Below are 15,925 nucleotides of genomic sequence, written 5' to 3'. Positions count from 1 at the left end.
CTGTTGCCCAGGCTGGAGTGCAGTGGCGCAATCTCGGCTCACTGCAAGCTCCGCCTCCCGGGTTCAAGCAACTCTCCTGCAGCTTCCCGAGTAGCTGGGATTACAGGCACGCGTCACCATGCCTGGCTAATTTTTTGTATATTTAGTAGAGACAGGGTTTCACCATGTTGTCCAGGTTGGTCTCAAACTCCTGACGCCAAGTGATCCACCCACCTGGGCCTCCCAGAGTGCTGGGATTTACAGGCATGAGCCACCACGCCCGGCCTTTGGGGGGTTTTGTTTGAGTGTTTTATGATGGCAGAGGTAAGTTTGACTCTGATAGCAAGGAATCCATAGACAGGGAAGGATGGAGTTTGGCGGCGGGCACTGACAGTGAATGATGGCCTGAGATGAGGGGTGGGCAGGGGGGCAGAGCCCTGTGGTGATGGAGGGAGGGGTGGTGTGAGAGGTGTAAGATGGGGGCTTGGTGCTCCCATGTGATAGCTTCTATTTGCTCTCTGAGGAGCAGCCAATCATCTCAGAGACACTGGAAGTGGGGTGAGAGGTTCGAGGAGAGTGCAGACTGCAAGACAGCTGACCAGAAATCAGCAGGCTGGGCGGTAGGGAGGGGCATCCATCCATCTGAGACTCTGAGCCACTGTGGACGGTTGTTCCCAAGGGCCTGGTGGAAGCATGACAGTGGAGAGAGTGCGACGCAGGGTCCCCAGAGTCTCAGAGAGAGTGGAGAGTGCGGTGCAGGGTCCCTAGGGTCTCTCCAAAGAGAGCCAGCCCTGGGCTCAAGCACTAGCCCAGACTTGCCCTGGGCCCCTGCCAGCCTGCGCACAAGCTCAGTGGTGTGGTAGTGTGGTGCTGAGGACCTTTTTGGGTACAAGTGACAGAAACCAACTTGAGCCAGCTGGGGCAAAAAGGAGGATTTCTGGCAGGGCACGGTTTCTCACACCTGTAATCCCAACACTTTTTGAGGCAGATGCAGGAGGATCATTTGAGGACAGGAGTTCAAGACAAGCCTAGGTAACTTATCAAGACCCTGTCTCTACAAAAAAAGTTTAAAAAGATGATTTCTCAACCTGTGAAAACCAACAGTGGGAGAGGAGAGGTGTAGCGTGGCCTGTGCCTGAGGGCAGGGAGGGGACCCTGGTGAGGCCTCTCAGTTTGATTCCATTCATTCTCTTGGGCTGGCTCCTGCCCATGGATGGAGACTGGATGCCAGTCATTTGGCCAGTTCTCGCAGCAGCCAAACTCATTTAAAAACAGACCTTCAGGGCCAGGCGCGGTGGCTCACACCTGTAATGCCAGCACTTTGGGAGGCCGAGATGGGCAGATCACGAGGTCAGGAGATCGAGACCATCCTGGCTAACACGGTGAAACTCTACTAAAAATACAGAAAAATTAGCCGGGCGTGGTGGCAGGTGCTTGTAGTCCCAGCTACTCGGGAGGCTGAGGCAGGAGAATGGTGTGAACCTGGGAGGCGGAGTTTGCAGTGAGCCGAGATCACGCCACTGTACTCCAGCCTGGGCGACAGAGCGAGATTCTGTCTCAAAACAAACAAACAAACAAACAAAAAACAGACCTTCGGGCTGGGGGCAGTGGCTCATGCCTGTAATCCCAGCACTTTGGGACGCCATGGTGGGTGGATGGCCTGAGGTCAGGAGTTCGAGACCAGCCTGGCCAACATGGTGAAACCCCCTCTCTACTAAAATACAAAAATTAGCCGGGCATGGTGGTGCACACCTGTAATCCCAGCTACGTGGGAAGCTGAGGCGGGAGAATCGCTTGAACCCAGGAGACGGACGTTCCAGCGAGCCGAGATGGTGTCACTGCACTTCAGCCTGGGTGACGGATGGAGACTCTGCCTCAAAAACAAAACAAAACATAAAAAACAGACCTTGGCCTGCTGTGCTCAGAGGGGTTTCCCTGCTGCACCAGGCTGGCTCCTGCACCTTCTCTCCCAGCATGTTCTGCTCTGGGCTCATGCTCATCCCTGAGCCACTTCAGGGGTGGCCCTGGCCAGCCCTGCCCTTGAGAGGGGTGGGCACTGTCAGGGATCCTGGGGGATGCAGCTTTCCCAGAGCCCCCTGCTCCGTGGCCTCATGTGCCTCACACGCTTAGAACATTTGCTTTTTACAGGGGGACATGAGCCTGCCGTTTTTAAGCTAATGTGTTAAATGTCTCACTTGGCCTAGATGGAGGCTTTTCAGCCTGGGACCCCAAGGGCAGGGCCTGAATTCTCTCTCCGTTCCCCATCGCCAGGCTGGCAGCCCCTGAGGTGATGGCCCTGCGCCTCCTCTGACTTCTAGTTTGGGGGGCCCGGTGGGCAGCGCCCAGGCTTCTCCCGCCTTTCTCCCGCTGGACAGCGAGGGGCGGGGAACGAGGAGTCTGGGGACCCGATCCCCAGATTGGGACGGCCCAGGGGTGGGATTCGGGCCCCTGTGCGGGGAGTCCCAACGGCGAGGGCAGCTGTGGTCCTGGCCCATGCCTCCCGCCGACACCACAGCCGACCCGGGTCAGGGCGTCAGACCCGCCGGAGCCGTAGTCCAGGTGCCCGGCCCGAGGGGCGGTGCCCGGGCCCCAGAGTGGTCGGCGATGGGCGGGGCGCCGCTCTCGGGACCCGCCCTCCCGCCCGCTGGACCAATGGAGATGCGCGGTTGCAGGCCCCGCCCGCTCAGGGCTTGACGACAGCGCGCAGGCGCACGGCGCGCCCGGGCGGGCCGGCTGGCTGGGAAGATGGCGGCGGGAGTCCGGGCCGCCGCCGCTGCCGCCGCCGCCGCCGCGGAGCGAACCAGGGGTGTCCGGGGTGCACGGTCCAGGGCCGGGGCCGGGCCATGAGCGCGCCGTCCTCGAGTCCCCGAGCCGCGGAGCCCGCCCGCGCCCCTCGGGCCGCCCCGCGTCCCTCGCCATGGCGCGGCTCGCGGACTACTTCGTGCTGGTGGCGTTCGGGCCGCACCCGCGCGGTGAGTGCCGAGGCCAAGCGCTGAGGGCTGGGGGCCGAGGGTCGAGTGCTGAGGGCTGGGGGCTGGGTCTGAGGGTCGAGGGCCGGGGGCTGGGGGCTGGGTTGGGAGGCCGAGGACTGAGGGCCGCGCGCTGAGGGCCGAGGACCGGGGGCCGGGCGCTGAGGGCTGGGGTCGGGGGGCCGAGGACCGAGGGCCGGGGGCGGGGGCTGAAGGCCAGGGCCGACCGGACAGCCCGTGGGGAGAATGGGCGTCCGCTGGGGGCGGCGTGGCCGCGCGGGCCTGGTGGCGGCAGGGAGAGAAGGCTGGGCCCGGCCTGCCCGGCCTCCTTGGGGTGGGACGGGCTCTCCCCTTGGCCAGCTGCCGGCGGCTGTGGCTCTAGTGGCTCCGGGGGCGCGGACCCGCGGCTCGCCAGCCCGCCTCTGACCTTGGTGCTACGTCTGAAGCCCCCCCGGCGGTCTTGGCGGGGTGCAAAGAGGGGGTGGAGTTCGGGTTTGGTGCATGGAGAAGCGGTGTTTGACTTGAAACTGGGAGGATTTGAGGAGGAAGCGTCGAGAGTAGAGAGAAGAGCATTCCTGGCGACTCGCCTGACGGTCCAGGCCCTGCACGCCAAGCCCCGGGTGGGGGATCAGCGTGGCGGTCGGTGCCCATGCCCAGGAGGTCTGTGTGTGGGGTCAGCGCCCGTGTCTGAGAGCTCTTCAGCCCAGGAGGTAGGAGAAAACGGAGCCTGACGATGACATCAGCAACAGCCTGGAGACAGCAGCGTTGGCGAGCGTGCTTGGTGTGCCAGGCCCCGCACAGCCCTTTGTGTGCATGATCTCACCTCTTCCTCCCAGCAGCCCACCGGGGTTGCCCTGCTCTTGCCCCCATCTGTAGAGAAGTTAGGCGCGGATAAGCTGACTGCCTGGCCTGAGCCGGCTCAGAGAGGCTGGGACTGGCACCCAAGCTGTCAGATCCCAGCTGCAGACTGGCAGTGTGTGGGGATGGCTGTGTGGTCAGGCAGGGGCTGGATTTTGAGCTGGAGGTGGGATTGAGCTTGCCTTCCCAGTTACCTTGTTTTTTGTCAGTCTAGTTGTCACTGTCCCCACCAAGGACCTGGAGTTCTCTCTTTTTTGTGTTTCTTCTGCTGGACACCCCCCCTACACTTTCTGAAGCCTCTTTAGCATCTTCTTCGGCTCCAGCCCCTCCTCAGTGCCTTCTTACTCAGCACACACTCCTCTTTGCTGACGTCTATCCAAGTGTGTGTCTTATGGCACTGTCAGTCATGAGCATCTGTCTTATTCTCTAGAGAGGGAGTTCTCGCTTGCTAGGACCACACAGTCCTCATCCCCACTGTGTGCAGGCTGGCTGTCAATGTTGTCTTGACCCACAGAGGGAGCTGTCTGCACCGAGGCACCCATGAGGGGCGTGGAGGAGGCCTTACCACCTGGGGCAGAGGGTGCCTGAGGATGCAGGGAAGCAAGGCTGGCTGAGGGCTGTCTTGGCGTGAGGGGCCTTGGGCTGAGGGCTGGGGCGGGGGCTACAGGAACAGCTGATAATGACCCTGATGATCCTGAGGGCAGTGTGGAGAGGGTTTGGGTTGGTAGAGACTGCAGGCAAAGGCCAGGTGGGAGGCGTGGTGGCCGTGGGGTGAGGAGTTGAAGGTAGGCAGAGAAGAGGCAGAGTGGGCTCCACAACAAGCTGGCTGTGACATGTGTGTGCTCACTGCTGGAGCCACACGTAGTGCAGGCACCTGTTTGTGTGTGTCCTTTGCGCAGGACAGGGTAGAAGGCTGGAGCCCAAGGTGCCCCCCCCTTCCCCTAAGTGGTAGGAAGGAGTGATAAGTGGTCCACTGCAGTAGGGTTGGAGGACCGTGGAGCCCTGTACCCACTACCTTCTGGGGTTGAGCTGGTCAGCTGCTTGCTGGCCTTGCAGCCCCAGGCACCTCTTAGAAGGACTTGTTCATTCTTGAGGGGAATAAGGCTATAGACTGGGACCCTGGTCGTGGGCTGAGGGCAGAGTCAGGTACCAGGGCCGGTGGGAGCGGGGGGAAGAAGCAGAGGAGCGTGGCGTGGGGTCACTTGTCTCTGCTTTGCGCCTTGATAGCCTTGTGACTTTGAGCCAGTTGTTTGGCTCTCTGTGCCTCAGTTTCCTCATCTGGGGATGGAGTGAGTCATGCTAACCTCCCAGGCTGCCGTGAGGATGCAGTGAATGCACAGGTGTGAAGCAGTAGCACACAGGAGGCCCCTGGAAATGATGAGTGTCTTTCATTAGTGACTGAGCAGCAGGTGTGTGAACTCTCTAGGCACAGACACAACAGGCACTTGTGAGTGGGTAGAGGACCCCCTCTGTTCTGTCAGGCTAGGACTTCAGGGCGGGATGCAGGGTCTCTTGGGTTGGAGATCAGGAGTGGCGGATAGCTTGTCTTGGCCTGGATCTGGACATCCTGTCTGGAGCTGCTGGGTGCAGCACCAGGGTGCTGAGGGTGCATGAGTCCTGCCTGAGGCAGCATCCCAGTTGCTAGTGATTACCAGCTGGAAACCTCTCAGGAAAGGTGGGGAGGGGCCCTGAGAAGGTAAATGCGTGTGCTGGTCGTGACCCTTTCACCTCAGAGAGTGATGGTGGCCAGCGCTGGCCCATCTGCAGGCCCCTCAACTGGTGAGTCAGGGATCGCCTTCTGTGCTCTGGGGCAGGCATCAGGACTAGACAGACTGCCTCTGCCCGGCTCTTGGCCCAGAAGGGCCCTGATCACAGCGTGGCCAGTGCTGAGGTGTCTTTGGGAACAGGAGACACATTTGATCTGGCCGTGACCTGGCCATCGGCCTTCCATCTCCAGCAGCCGAGTGTGCATCTGCCTGGGAGGAGGGGCTGGACCCCTTGCATCTGAGAAAAAGACCTTTCACCCTGTGGCCTCGCCTCTCATCCTGACTGTGATGAGCTGGCTGCATTCTTGAGCCCCATCTACTGTCCCCACCCACGTTCCTGCCCTCCCTCTGGAGCGGGTTGGGGCTGTTTGGGATGGCCTCAACTGCCTCCCAGCCTCCACCCTAGGAGCCGGAAGGGGTCCAAGGCCTTGGGTCAGAACTGCTCAGGTCTGATGGGCAGGGGAGGTTCTGGGGGATGGCTGTGGAAGCTGCAGGGGCCCTGCACATGGCCTGCTGCTGCGGCCGAGGGAGCCATGTGCATGTTGGGGTTGGGTGGGTGGCATAGCAGGAAGGTGCTGTCCTTCCTTCTTTTCTTCTCTTTTCCTATAGCTGGGTTCCCCACAAGCAGCAGAGCTGGCCAGGGCTGGTCTTCGTGCACTGTGGGGAGTGTGGTGGGGAAACAGGAGAGGCTGCCATCCTTCTTTGCCTCCCCACAACACACGCTGGCCTGGGCCAGCCCTCCAGGCGTCAGAGCCTGGCACTGGTGATGGGGTGCTGCCAGCAGATGACAGAACGCGAGGTCTGTGTTCGCCTGCCCGCCCGCCCGCCTTTTAGGCCTGCCGTCTGCGTGGGGCTGGCCGCAGGGACATTGGTGCAGGAGGGAGTGCTCTTTGAGGAGCTTTCAGGACAGAAGCCCCAGTGTTGTCCTCGGGTGGCCCCCTCAGCCCCATGTTCAAAGGTGGAGGTGGCAAGGAAACCTTGGTGCCCAGTGCCACCCAGCACACCGTTTGGATTCGTCCTCTTGCCAAGGGGAGGAGTGGGGAGGGCACCCTCCCTCCTGTCTATTCTGAGGTAAAGGCAGCACTCTGGTGGGCAAGGAGCTCAGCTGCCGGAGGTCACTCCTGTGGCAATAGGGCTCCAGTGGGTGGGGGACCCTGGGAAGACATGGCAAAACCCCCCACATCCCCCTGGAGGCCAAGATGTGGCCTGGCCCCGGACAGCACAGAGCTGAGGTGCAGGCTGGGACCTCAGAAGGGTGAGGAGGAGAGCTGCTCACAGCCGAGGGCTGCAGGACCCTCCATGGCCTGCCTTTCCAGGGGCCAGCTGTGTTCTGTCATTCCCTGGGGCTCCGGAAGGTGCCCTGTACTTCCGACTGAGGAACCTGTTTGCTTGTTGGGTGTGGGGAAGATGGTTGTGTAGCCGACTGTACGTGTTCTACAAGCCCTAATTAGCCTGTGGTCCGTCCCAGCCAAGCCAGCAGGTGCACTAGCAGTCACTGGGGTGTGGTGGAGGGAGGTCGGTCCTAGGGTCCGTGTAGGCCCCAGGCTGGGGCAGAGTTTCCCAGGGGAGGGGGTGCTCTCTGGGCTGAGACCTGAAGGGCCTGTCTGGGGCTGTCATGGCACAGAGGAGCTCAGGGAGAGGTGCCTGCTTGGCCTGGCCCACTTGGGCCATTGGGCCAGCCCAAGGAGAGTGGAGCTCAGGGCCGGCTCTTTGGAGGGTAGAGCCCTGCAGAGGACTTAAGGCTGAGTGAGAGTTGGTGCTTCACAAGACTAGCGGGGTGGAGAGGGTCAAGGTAGATGGTGACCTGCCACTCTGCCCATCCTCCTGGGGAAGGCTGCCTTCCCTGCCTGGCCTTGGGGAGGCTGCAGTGCAGAGACTGCTGTCCCTGTTCATAAACCCCTCTTCCTTCCTCTGCCTGCTGCCTCGTGGCAAGAACTGGGTGAGCTCTGGGTGCCAGCCAGGGCTGGGCCCAGATGGTGGTTTGGGGCCAAGCACAAGGAGGCCTTTGGGGGAGTGGGTGGGGTGGGGGAGGAGCCGCAGCTCAGGGCCTGCGCCTGAGTGAGCTGTACTTGGGGGTGTGGAGGTAGGTGTGGCACCCGCAGACACCTGGGCCCCCACCCGTCTGCCGCCTGTCCTCTGCAGGGTGTCAGTGGTGGGAGGGGGAGGGGAGCAGGAAGCTGAGGTTTTGTGAGTCAGAATCGGCCCCTCACCGCCCCACCATCTCCCACTTAGCAGCAACCTGCCCACTGCCGACTTCCTTGGCTCTGCCCCTGTAACCCTGGAGGGCGGATGGTCTCCCCGCCTGTAGGGGACCCGTGGAGTGTGTGCCATTGGGCTGCCAGAGTTGCTCATCTGTTCCCAGGAGGACCAGGCATGCTGGATGTGGGGCTGCAGCTTCCTGGGGGCCAGGGTGGGGGTCCATGAGGGGCTCTGTGTTGAGCATGACCCCCGCCTTGCCCATCTGGCTGTGCTGCTTCCGCCAGGTGGGTGGCGGTGTGGAGGCCCGTCCAAACAGAGGATGGGCCCTGGGGACCTGCGGTTTGTGTGGAGGAGAAGGCAGGGAGGCTTTCGTCTTTCCTGCTGCACCTGCTCCATCCTCCACAAGCCCTGGGAGGCCTGCGGAGCCGTCCTGCTGCAGGAGCCACACCCTGAGTGTCCCACTGTGGTCCCCACCGGGCTTCCTGGCTTGGCTCTCCAGGGGTGAGCCACAGGCGGGGACCTTTACCCCACCAGTGTGAACTGGGTCTGGAAACAGGGCCCTGGATGTGGTAGTTCTGGGGCCCCAAGGAGAGGAGGGGTCTCGTGGGGAGACATAGGCCTCTTGGCTCTCCCTGCCCTGAAAGCTCTCCTCCTGGCCCAGGGGAGCTTAGGCTGCGCTCAGCACCCATCCTGTGGCCTTTGTACAGGGAGATTTGGAGACAGGGAGCAGGCCTGGATGTGACCACCGCCCCACTCTCCTCTGAGAGCTGCTGGGGTCCAAGTGCTCAGGAAGCCATCTGGGCATCCTTTGGTGGTCGTCCTGGACCAAGCCTCCATCCTTCCCGTCTAGCTGCTGCCCCTCTAGGTCCTGCTGGCTGTGGGGCTGGTGTTCTAGCAGGCAGCTGCCAAACCCCATCTTCTGGGACCTGTACTGGGGACTTGTCTGTCTCTGAAGCAGCTGGGATAGGGAAGAGTTTGGGGCTGTGGGCGCAGGGGGTGTCCTCTAGCCTTGTGGGGCTGAGGCTTCTTGAACCTCACACAGACAGCAGGTTTGAGTCCTCCACACCCCCGGCTGGGCCCAGGGCTGGTGGGTGACAGGGAGCTCTGGGGGATGCCCACTGTTGGGGGGCTGAGAGCCCAAGTGGGGGCCTGGCAGTGGTGGCAGATGCTGTGGGGGCCTGTGGAATAGTCCCGAAGTGTTGACCTTCGATGGAGGGCTGCTGTGCTGTGTGAAGCTGGGCTGGTCAGGCTGAAGGAGGTCTCTGGGGTGGGATCGGGGAATGGGGTGTAGCGGCAGGGGCTTCTCTACCCTCAGGTGGCCCTAGGGTGTGCAGCTGTCCAGCAGACTCTCCATACGAAACTATTTTTAGGGAGCTGCAGCTGATCTGGTGCCAGATGAGGGCCCAGTGGGTGGGAATGTTTCCACCCTGGGATCCTCAAGCCTCCTGGTGGGTGGGGGGCGGGTCGGGTGCTCTGACCCCCTGTTCTTGTCCTCAGGGAGTGGGGAAGGCCAGGGCCAGATTCTGCAGCGCTTCCCGGAGAAGGACTGGGAGGACAACCCATTCCCCCAGGGCATCGAGCTGGTGAGTGGGGGGCGTGCTGAGACGGTGCTGGCAGGTGGGGAGGGCAGGTGGGCACAGCCCTGCCCTCGTCCCTGACTGAGGAGCTTCCGCAGTGCCTGGCCCCCCGCTGGGCTAGGGACGAGACAGCACAGCCTCTGTCGGGGGGTTTGACCGGCTTGGCCGGCGGCCTGCGCGGTGCTCATGTCACTGTGTCATGTCGTCACTCACTCATGATGGTGGGGACTGTTCTCCCATCTCCTGGTCCTTGCCCCAGGTGGGGAGGTCAGAGGCTGTTACTCCTTTCACCCGGAGAGACTGAGGCCCAGGAGGCCACGTGTCCCCAGGGTCTCCAAGCAAGGAGCTGCCTGCGTGTGTTGGAGCCTCCAGGCCTGGTGGTGCAGATGCTGGGGCAGGTGGGCTGGTTCCTGCCACAGGTGTAGGGGGAGGAGCTGACTGCTGAGCCTTCCCTGCAGTTTTGCCAGCCCAGCGGGTGGCAGCTGTGTCCCGAGAGGAATCCACCGACCTTCTTTGTTGCTGTCCTCACCGACATCAACTCCGAGCGCCACTACTGTGCCTGCTTGACCTTCTGGGAGCCAGCAGAGCCTTCACAGGTCAGCTTGGGGCCTCTGGGTACAGCATGAATGAAGCTGCATCCTTGGGCCGTGGCCAACTCCCCCTGCCCCCGTCTCCCCCTGCCCCCAGCAGGAAACGACGCGCGTGGAGGATGCCACAGAGAGGGAGGAAGAGGGGGATGAGGGAGGCCAGACCCACCTGTCTCCCACAGCACCTGCCCCATCTGCCCAGCTGTTTGCACCGAAGACGCTGGTACTGGTGTCGCGACTTGACCACACGGAGGTGTTCAGGGTGAGGCCGGCAGCCGGGGCGGCGAGGCACGACGAGGGTGCTTCCATCGGCTGTCCCACCACTCCCCGCTCTGGTCATTGCAGAACAGCCTTGGCCTCATCTACGCCATCCACGTGGAGGGCCTGAATGTGTGCCTGGAGAACGTGATTGGGAACCTGCTGACGTGCACTGTGCCCCTGGCTGGGGGCTCGCAGGTGAGTTTTGGGGGCAGCTGGTGTCTGCACAGCCACAGGCCCTCCTGCTGGGGCCCTGGTAGGTATTTGGAGCCCAGGCAGAGCCACACACAGCTGGAGGCCTTGGATGCTCCCTCCTGCGTCCTCGTGCCACCATTGCCCCCAACAATCCTGGCCTACTCACCTGGCCCTCGCACCTGTGCTGTGGGCCTGTGTCCTTCAGCCTCTCTGTCCACTCCTTTGATGGTGTGTGCCTGTCTCTGGATGTTGATGTCAGCTTGTTTGTCTGCTCCCTGCCCTGTACCTGGGTGTGTTGGAGTGTCTAACCGTGTCTTTCTGCCCGTCTGTCCTGTGCAGCTGGACTCTGTTGAGGAAGGAGCGGTATGGATTCTTTGTTTCTTCCGCCCACCTAGGCCCCATCCCTACCCCCAGTCAAAAGCAGCCACTCCTGTCCTGAGTTTTCTCTGCAGCTGCTTGGGACAACAGAGGCAGGGCATGGCGTTTCCCTCTTGCCATGTTGCCCGTCCCAGCCAGTCCCACCACGTGTCTGTCAGTACACCAGGGTCTGCCTGGGGACACAGAGCTCTGGGCTGACTCTGGGCTGGCTCTGGTCAAACTACTGAGCCCCGATCCTTTTTTTGCTGCAGAGGACGATCTCTTTGGGTGCTGGTGACCGGCAGGTCATCCAGACTCCACTGGCCGATTCGCTGCCCGTCAGCCGCTGCAGCGTGGCCCTGCTCTTCCGCCAGCTGGGTGAGCCTGTCTGTCCCACCCCCGCATGGCTTCCCCTCGGGGGCTGGTGGTTAGGGATGTGGGTTCTCACTCTGCCTGGGTGGGGGCCCAGGGTCCTCTCCAAGCTTCTCTTTTTCCTTTAGGCATCACCAACGTGCTGTCTTTGTTCTGTGCCGCCCTCACGGAGCACAAGGTTCTCTTCCTGTCCCGGAGCTACCAGCGGCTCGCCGATGCCTGTAGGGGCCTCCTGGCACTGCTGTTTCCTCTCAGATACAGGTGACCCCTGCCCGGCCCTCCCAGCCCCTTCTCCTGGCCCCTTTGCCCAGTCGCGTCCCCTGGCTCACTGCATCCTCTGGGGCCTGCACAGCTTCACCTATGTGCCCATCCTGCCGGCTCAGCTGCTGGAGGTCCTCAGCACACCCACACCCTTCATCATTGGGGTCAACGCGGCCTTCCAGGCAGAGACCCAGGAGCTGGTAAGGGCTGTGCTTTGTGTCCACCTCATGGCCCAGGCCTGCAGGTCCCTGACTGCTGGCTCCCTTGGTCTGCAGCTCGATGTGATTGTTGCTGATCTGGATGGAGGGACGGTCACCATCCCTGAGTGTGTGCACATTCCACTCTTGCCAGAGCCACTGCAGAGTCAGACGCACAGTGTGCTGAGCATGGTGAGGGGCACCACGGGCAAGCGGGAGCCTTGGGGGCCTTTGGGATGTGGCTGCCTGGCAGCACGGGGAGCCTAGAGCCGGGGCCAGCGTGCAGCTGCCTGCTTCATTCTGTGCTGGCAGGTCCTGGACCCGGAGCTGGAGTTGGCTGACCTCGCCTTCCCTCCACCCACGACATCCACCTCCTCCCTGAAGATGCAGGTGGGGGTCGTTGCTGCTCCTGCATGGGGACCCCAGGTGCTTAGGCTGCCCCCACTCAGGTCTGCTGCCACTGACACACAGGGCCCCACCCCCAGGCTGGCCCCGGCTCCAGTAGCAGAAGCAGGAGCCTGGGAGCAAAGCAGCTGCCAGCAGTTAGGAGTGGTGGTCGTGAGTGGTGCAGGCGAGGCGGCAGGGGCCCAGCAAGGGGCTGGAACTTGGCATCTGATCACAGGAGCCCTTGAGGGTGCTGAGCCAGGAGTGCCTTGTCCAGACAGTTTCAGAGGAGCTGGTGGCCCTGAGTGCAGAATGGTGGGAGGGGCAGAAGGATGGGAGCGGGGCAGTTTGGGGTGGGTTGGGGTGTGGAGAAGCTCCTGGGCGGCCTGGGGTGGGGATTGGCAGGACTGGCTCTCACCTGCACTCAGCTCTTCTCCCAGGACAAGGAGCTGCGCGCGGTCTTCCTGCGGCTGTTTGCTCAGCTGCTGCAGGGCTATCGCTGGTGCCTGCACGTCGTGCGCATCCACCCGGAGCCTGTCATCCGCTTCCATAAGGTGGGGCGCCTGGTGGCTGGGGGTGGGGTGGGAGATAAGTGCATGGTGGAGACCCCTGAGGGACCGACCTCCTTGTGTCATCCAGGCAGCCTTCCTGGGCCAGCGTGGGCTGGTAGAGGACGATTTCCTGATGAAGGTGCTGGAGGGCATGGCCTTTGCTGGCTTTGTGTCAGAGCGTGGGGTCCCGTACCGCCCTACGGACCTGTTCGATGAGGTGCACCTCCGCCCTGCCCTCCCAGCCCCCTGCCCTGGCTCTGCCTGACCATGGCTTACCTAGCCTCCTGCTTACCCCGCTAGCTGGTGGCCCACGAGGTGGCAAGGATGCGGGCGGATGAGAACCACCCCCAGCGTGTCCTGCGTCACGTCCAGGAACTGGCAGAGCAGCTCTACAAGAACGTACGGGGGTAGCAGGACGGGAGGGCGTCGTACCGCCTTGATCCCTGGGCCCCTGCCCCACACCTGCCGTCTCCACACAGGAGAACCCGTACCCAGCCGTGGCGATGCACAAGGTACAGAGGCCCGGTGAGAGCAGCCACCTGCGACGGGTGCCCCGACCCTTCCCCCGGCTGGATGAGGGCACCGTGCAGTGGATCGTGGACCAGGCTGCGGCCAAGATGCAGGGTGCACCCCCAGCTGTGAAGGCCGAGAGGAGGACCACCGTGCCCTCAGGGCCCCCCATGAGTGCGTAATGAGGGAGGGGAAGGCAGGCCCCGAGCGTGGCCCAGGATGGGCATGGGGTCAGGGGTCCGAGTGTGTGTATTCTGTCCCCGCAGCTGCCATACTGGAGCGGTGCAGTGGGCTGCATGTCAACAGCGCCCGGCGGCTGGAGGTTGTGCGCAACTGTATCTCCTACGTGTTTGAGGGGAAAATGCTTGAGGCCAAGAAGGTGAGGGCTGTGCAGGCTCCAGCCGGGCCAGGGCAGCGGGTTTCAGAGGAGACCCAGGCCGCGCTTCACCCTTGTGAGTGCTGACGCTGCCCCAGGGCCTCCTCTGCCTAACAGACAGCTAGAGGTGGCTGGGCTGGCCGGAGGGTAGGTGGGCTCCAGGTCTCCTCTCTTGACCTCAGTGAGGGGTGGGTCGGGCCTGCGCGGGAGACCCAGCCAGGGAGATGTACTTCCATTTTTAGAAATCAGAAGGTTTCACTATTATGTTTCGTCTGTGTCCTTCCCCTTAAATTGGGTAGGCTCATACACGACCTGTTCTTTGTACTTGATGGAAAACAGAGCTTGCTCCCTCCATACATGACCTGTTCCTCGCACCTTATGGAAACAGAGCTTTTTGCTCCTGCTGTTTTGCCCTCTGTGGTACTCACTTAACGCCCCTGGGGTCTTTCATCATGGCCAGTTGGAGACTCTTGTTTTTCATTGGCTGTGTGGTGTCCCTTTGGGGCGGCCAGTTTTGTGATGAACGATGTAGCAATAGAACACAAACTCCAAGCCTTTTTGTGGCTGGGCCTGTGCCAGGCGAGTCACTGAGCCAGCCAGGCAGCTGTGAGCCTGTGAGCAAGGGGGCCCAGCCCGCAAGGCCTCCCTCCAGAGCGCACCTCCCTGCCGACTCGCGGGTGCAGCATCTGCGTCCTTGTGTCTGGCCTGGTGAACTTGTACTTGTGGAGTTGTCGGGCCCACTGGAGGTTTTAGTCTTTATTGGTCGGCAAAGCCCCAGAGTCTGGCACACCCCACCTGAAAGGCATTTGGCTCTCCTGGACACCTGCTGCCCTCCCTGCCTGGGCCCCGAGTGGGTCTTCTCTGTGCCCTCAGCCCGTGTCTCCTTTCCCCACCCCCAGCTTCTCCCAGCCGTGTTGAGGGCCCTGAAGGGGCGAGCTGCCCGCCGCTGCCTCGCCCAGGAGCTGCACCTGCACGTGCAGCAGAACCGTGCGGTCCTGGACCACCAGCAGTTTGACTTTGTCGTCCGTATGATGAACTGCTGCCTGCAGGTGAGGCCAGGTCTCTTATTCTGCTAGTGACATGGCTCATGGCGCATGAGCGGGAACAGGCGGGGAGACCCTGGTCTGTGAGTGAGAGTGGAGAGAGGGTGCAAGAGACTCCTGTGCCAGTGGGCAGGGGTCCTCGGTCTGCAGGGAGCATGGTGGAGAGAACCATTGTTGGGGGCAGGTGCTGGGGCCCGGAGTCTCCTGATATTAAGCCTCTGAGGCAGCCTTGGGGAGCTGGAGCCAAGGGTGTCAGGTGCTGGTCTGTGGTGGCTATGGGGTGGTGGGGGCATGGTGGGAGGTGAGTGCTGCCTGGGAGGGGAGAGGTCCTGATGGGCTCTCGCTCTACCTGCAGGACTGCACTTCTCTGGACGAGCATGGCATCGCAGCGGCTCTGCTCCCTCTGGTCACAGCCTTCTGCCGGGTGAGTGCTGGCATGGCTGAGGTCTCCTTCCCAGCCCCCCCTTCCTGGTGGCTGAGGTCTCCTTCCCAGCCCCGCTTCCTGGCTGCATCCAGCTGACCTTCTCCCCTGGCTCCTGCAGAAGCTGAGCCCGGGGGTGACGCAGTTCGCATACAGCTGTGTGCAGGAGCACGTGGTGTGGAGCACGCCACAGTTCTGGGAGGCCATGTTCTATGGGGATGTGCAGACTCACATCCGGGCCCTCTACCTGGAGCCCACCGAGGACCTGTCCCCCGCCCAGGTGCGCAGGGACTCCCTGGGCTGGGGGCGAGGGGCTGGGGCAGTGTGGCCCCGGCTCATGCGTGTGGTGCCGTGGCAGGAGGTTGGGGAGGCACCTTCCCAGGAGGACGAGCGCTCTGCCCTAGACGTGGCTTCTGAGCAGCGGCGCTTGTGGCCAACTCTGAGCCGTGAGAAGCAGCAGGAGCTGGTGCAGAAGGAGGAGAGCACGGTGTTCAGCCAGGCCATCCACTATGCCAACCGCATGAGCTACCTCCTGCTGCCCCTGGACAGCAGCAAGAGCCGCCTACTTCGGGAGCGTGCCGGGCTGGGCGACTTGGAGAGCGCCAGCAACAGCCTGGTCACCAACAGGTGAGGCAGGGACTGGGGGTTGGGCCCAGTGGAGGCGGGGCCGTGGTGGGCAGGGCCCATGCCCACAGTTTCTTCCCTGGCCCAGCATGGCTGGCAGTGTGGCCGAGAGCTATGACACAGAGAGCGGCTTTGAGGATGCAGAGACCTGCGACGTAGCTGGGGCTGTGGTCCGCTTCATCAACCGCTTTGTGGACAAGGTCTGCACGGAGAGTGGGGTCACCAGCGACCACCTCAAGGGGCTGCATGTCATGGTGCCAGGTACGGGGGTTTGGGCTGGTGATGCCCCCTTGGATGGGTGGGGCTGGGCACAAAGTGTGAGAACTGTCTTCCCCCAGACATCGTCCAGATGCACATCGAGACCCTGGAGGCCGTGCAGCGGGAGAGCCGGAGGCTGCCGCCCATCCAGAAGGTTTGCGGGGGCCGGTGGGGCTGTGGGTG

The 15,925-nt window shown here is 62.5% G+C and overlaps 1 protein-coding gene across 9 annotated transcripts in view; it reads left to right on the top strand.

Moving 5' to 3' along the window:
* The first annotated feature begins 2,694 nt into the window (after positions 1-2,694).
* SBF1 (SET binding factor 1) overlaps positions 2,695-15,925 on the top strand; it is a 28,094-nt gene continuing 14,863 nt past the window's right edge. For 4 of the 9 annotated variants that reach the window (XM_031007346.2, XM_031007345.2, XM_055374386.1 and 1 more), the window contains exons 1-22: positions 2,695-2,951; positions 9,269-9,354; positions 9,807-9,944; positions 10,036-10,197; positions 10,281-10,391; positions 10,728-10,751; positions 11,018-11,123; positions 11,246-11,378; positions 11,470-11,578; positions 11,654-11,767; positions 11,888-11,965; positions 12,400-12,513; positions 12,599-12,727; positions 12,811-12,909; positions 12,990-13,194; positions 13,287-13,399; positions 14,296-14,445; positions 14,795-14,863; positions 14,982-15,140; positions 15,219-15,487; positions 15,573-15,745; positions 15,823-15,896. In XM_031007346.2, coding sequence (XP_030863206.1) covers positions 2,897-2,951; positions 9,269-9,354; positions 9,807-9,944; positions 10,036-10,197; positions 10,281-10,391; positions 10,728-10,751; positions 11,018-11,123; positions 11,246-11,378; positions 11,470-11,578; positions 11,654-11,767; positions 11,888-11,965; positions 12,400-12,513; positions 12,599-12,727; positions 12,811-12,909; positions 12,990-13,194; positions 13,287-13,399; positions 14,296-14,445; positions 14,795-14,863; positions 14,982-15,140; positions 15,219-15,487; positions 15,573-15,745; positions 15,823-15,896 — 2,670 coding nt within the window. In that variant the 5' untranslated portion in view covers positions 2,695-2,896. The remainder of the gene's footprint in view (positions 2,952-9,268; positions 9,355-9,806; positions 9,945-10,035; positions 10,198-10,280; positions 10,392-10,727; positions 10,752-11,017; positions 11,124-11,245; positions 11,379-11,469; positions 11,579-11,653; positions 11,768-11,887; positions 11,966-12,399; positions 12,514-12,598; positions 12,728-12,810; positions 12,910-12,989; positions 13,195-13,286; positions 13,400-14,295; positions 14,446-14,794; positions 14,864-14,981; positions 15,141-15,218; positions 15,488-15,572; positions 15,746-15,822; positions 15,897-15,925) is intronic. The other 5 variants (XM_019018341.3, XM_004063688.4, XM_063704579.1 and 2 more) reach the window with 2 other exon arrangements.

Source organism: Gorilla gorilla, chromosome 23 (assembly GCF_029281585.2).
Source record: "Gorilla gorilla gorilla isolate KB3781 chromosome 23, NHGRI_mGorGor1-v2.1_pri, whole genome shotgun sequence".
Lineage (NCBI taxonomy): Eukaryota > Metazoa > Chordata > Mammalia > Primates > Hominidae > Gorilla > Gorilla gorilla.
The sequence above is the reverse complement of the archived record's forward strand: the minus strand, read 5'-3'. Positions and strand labels throughout refer to the sequence as shown.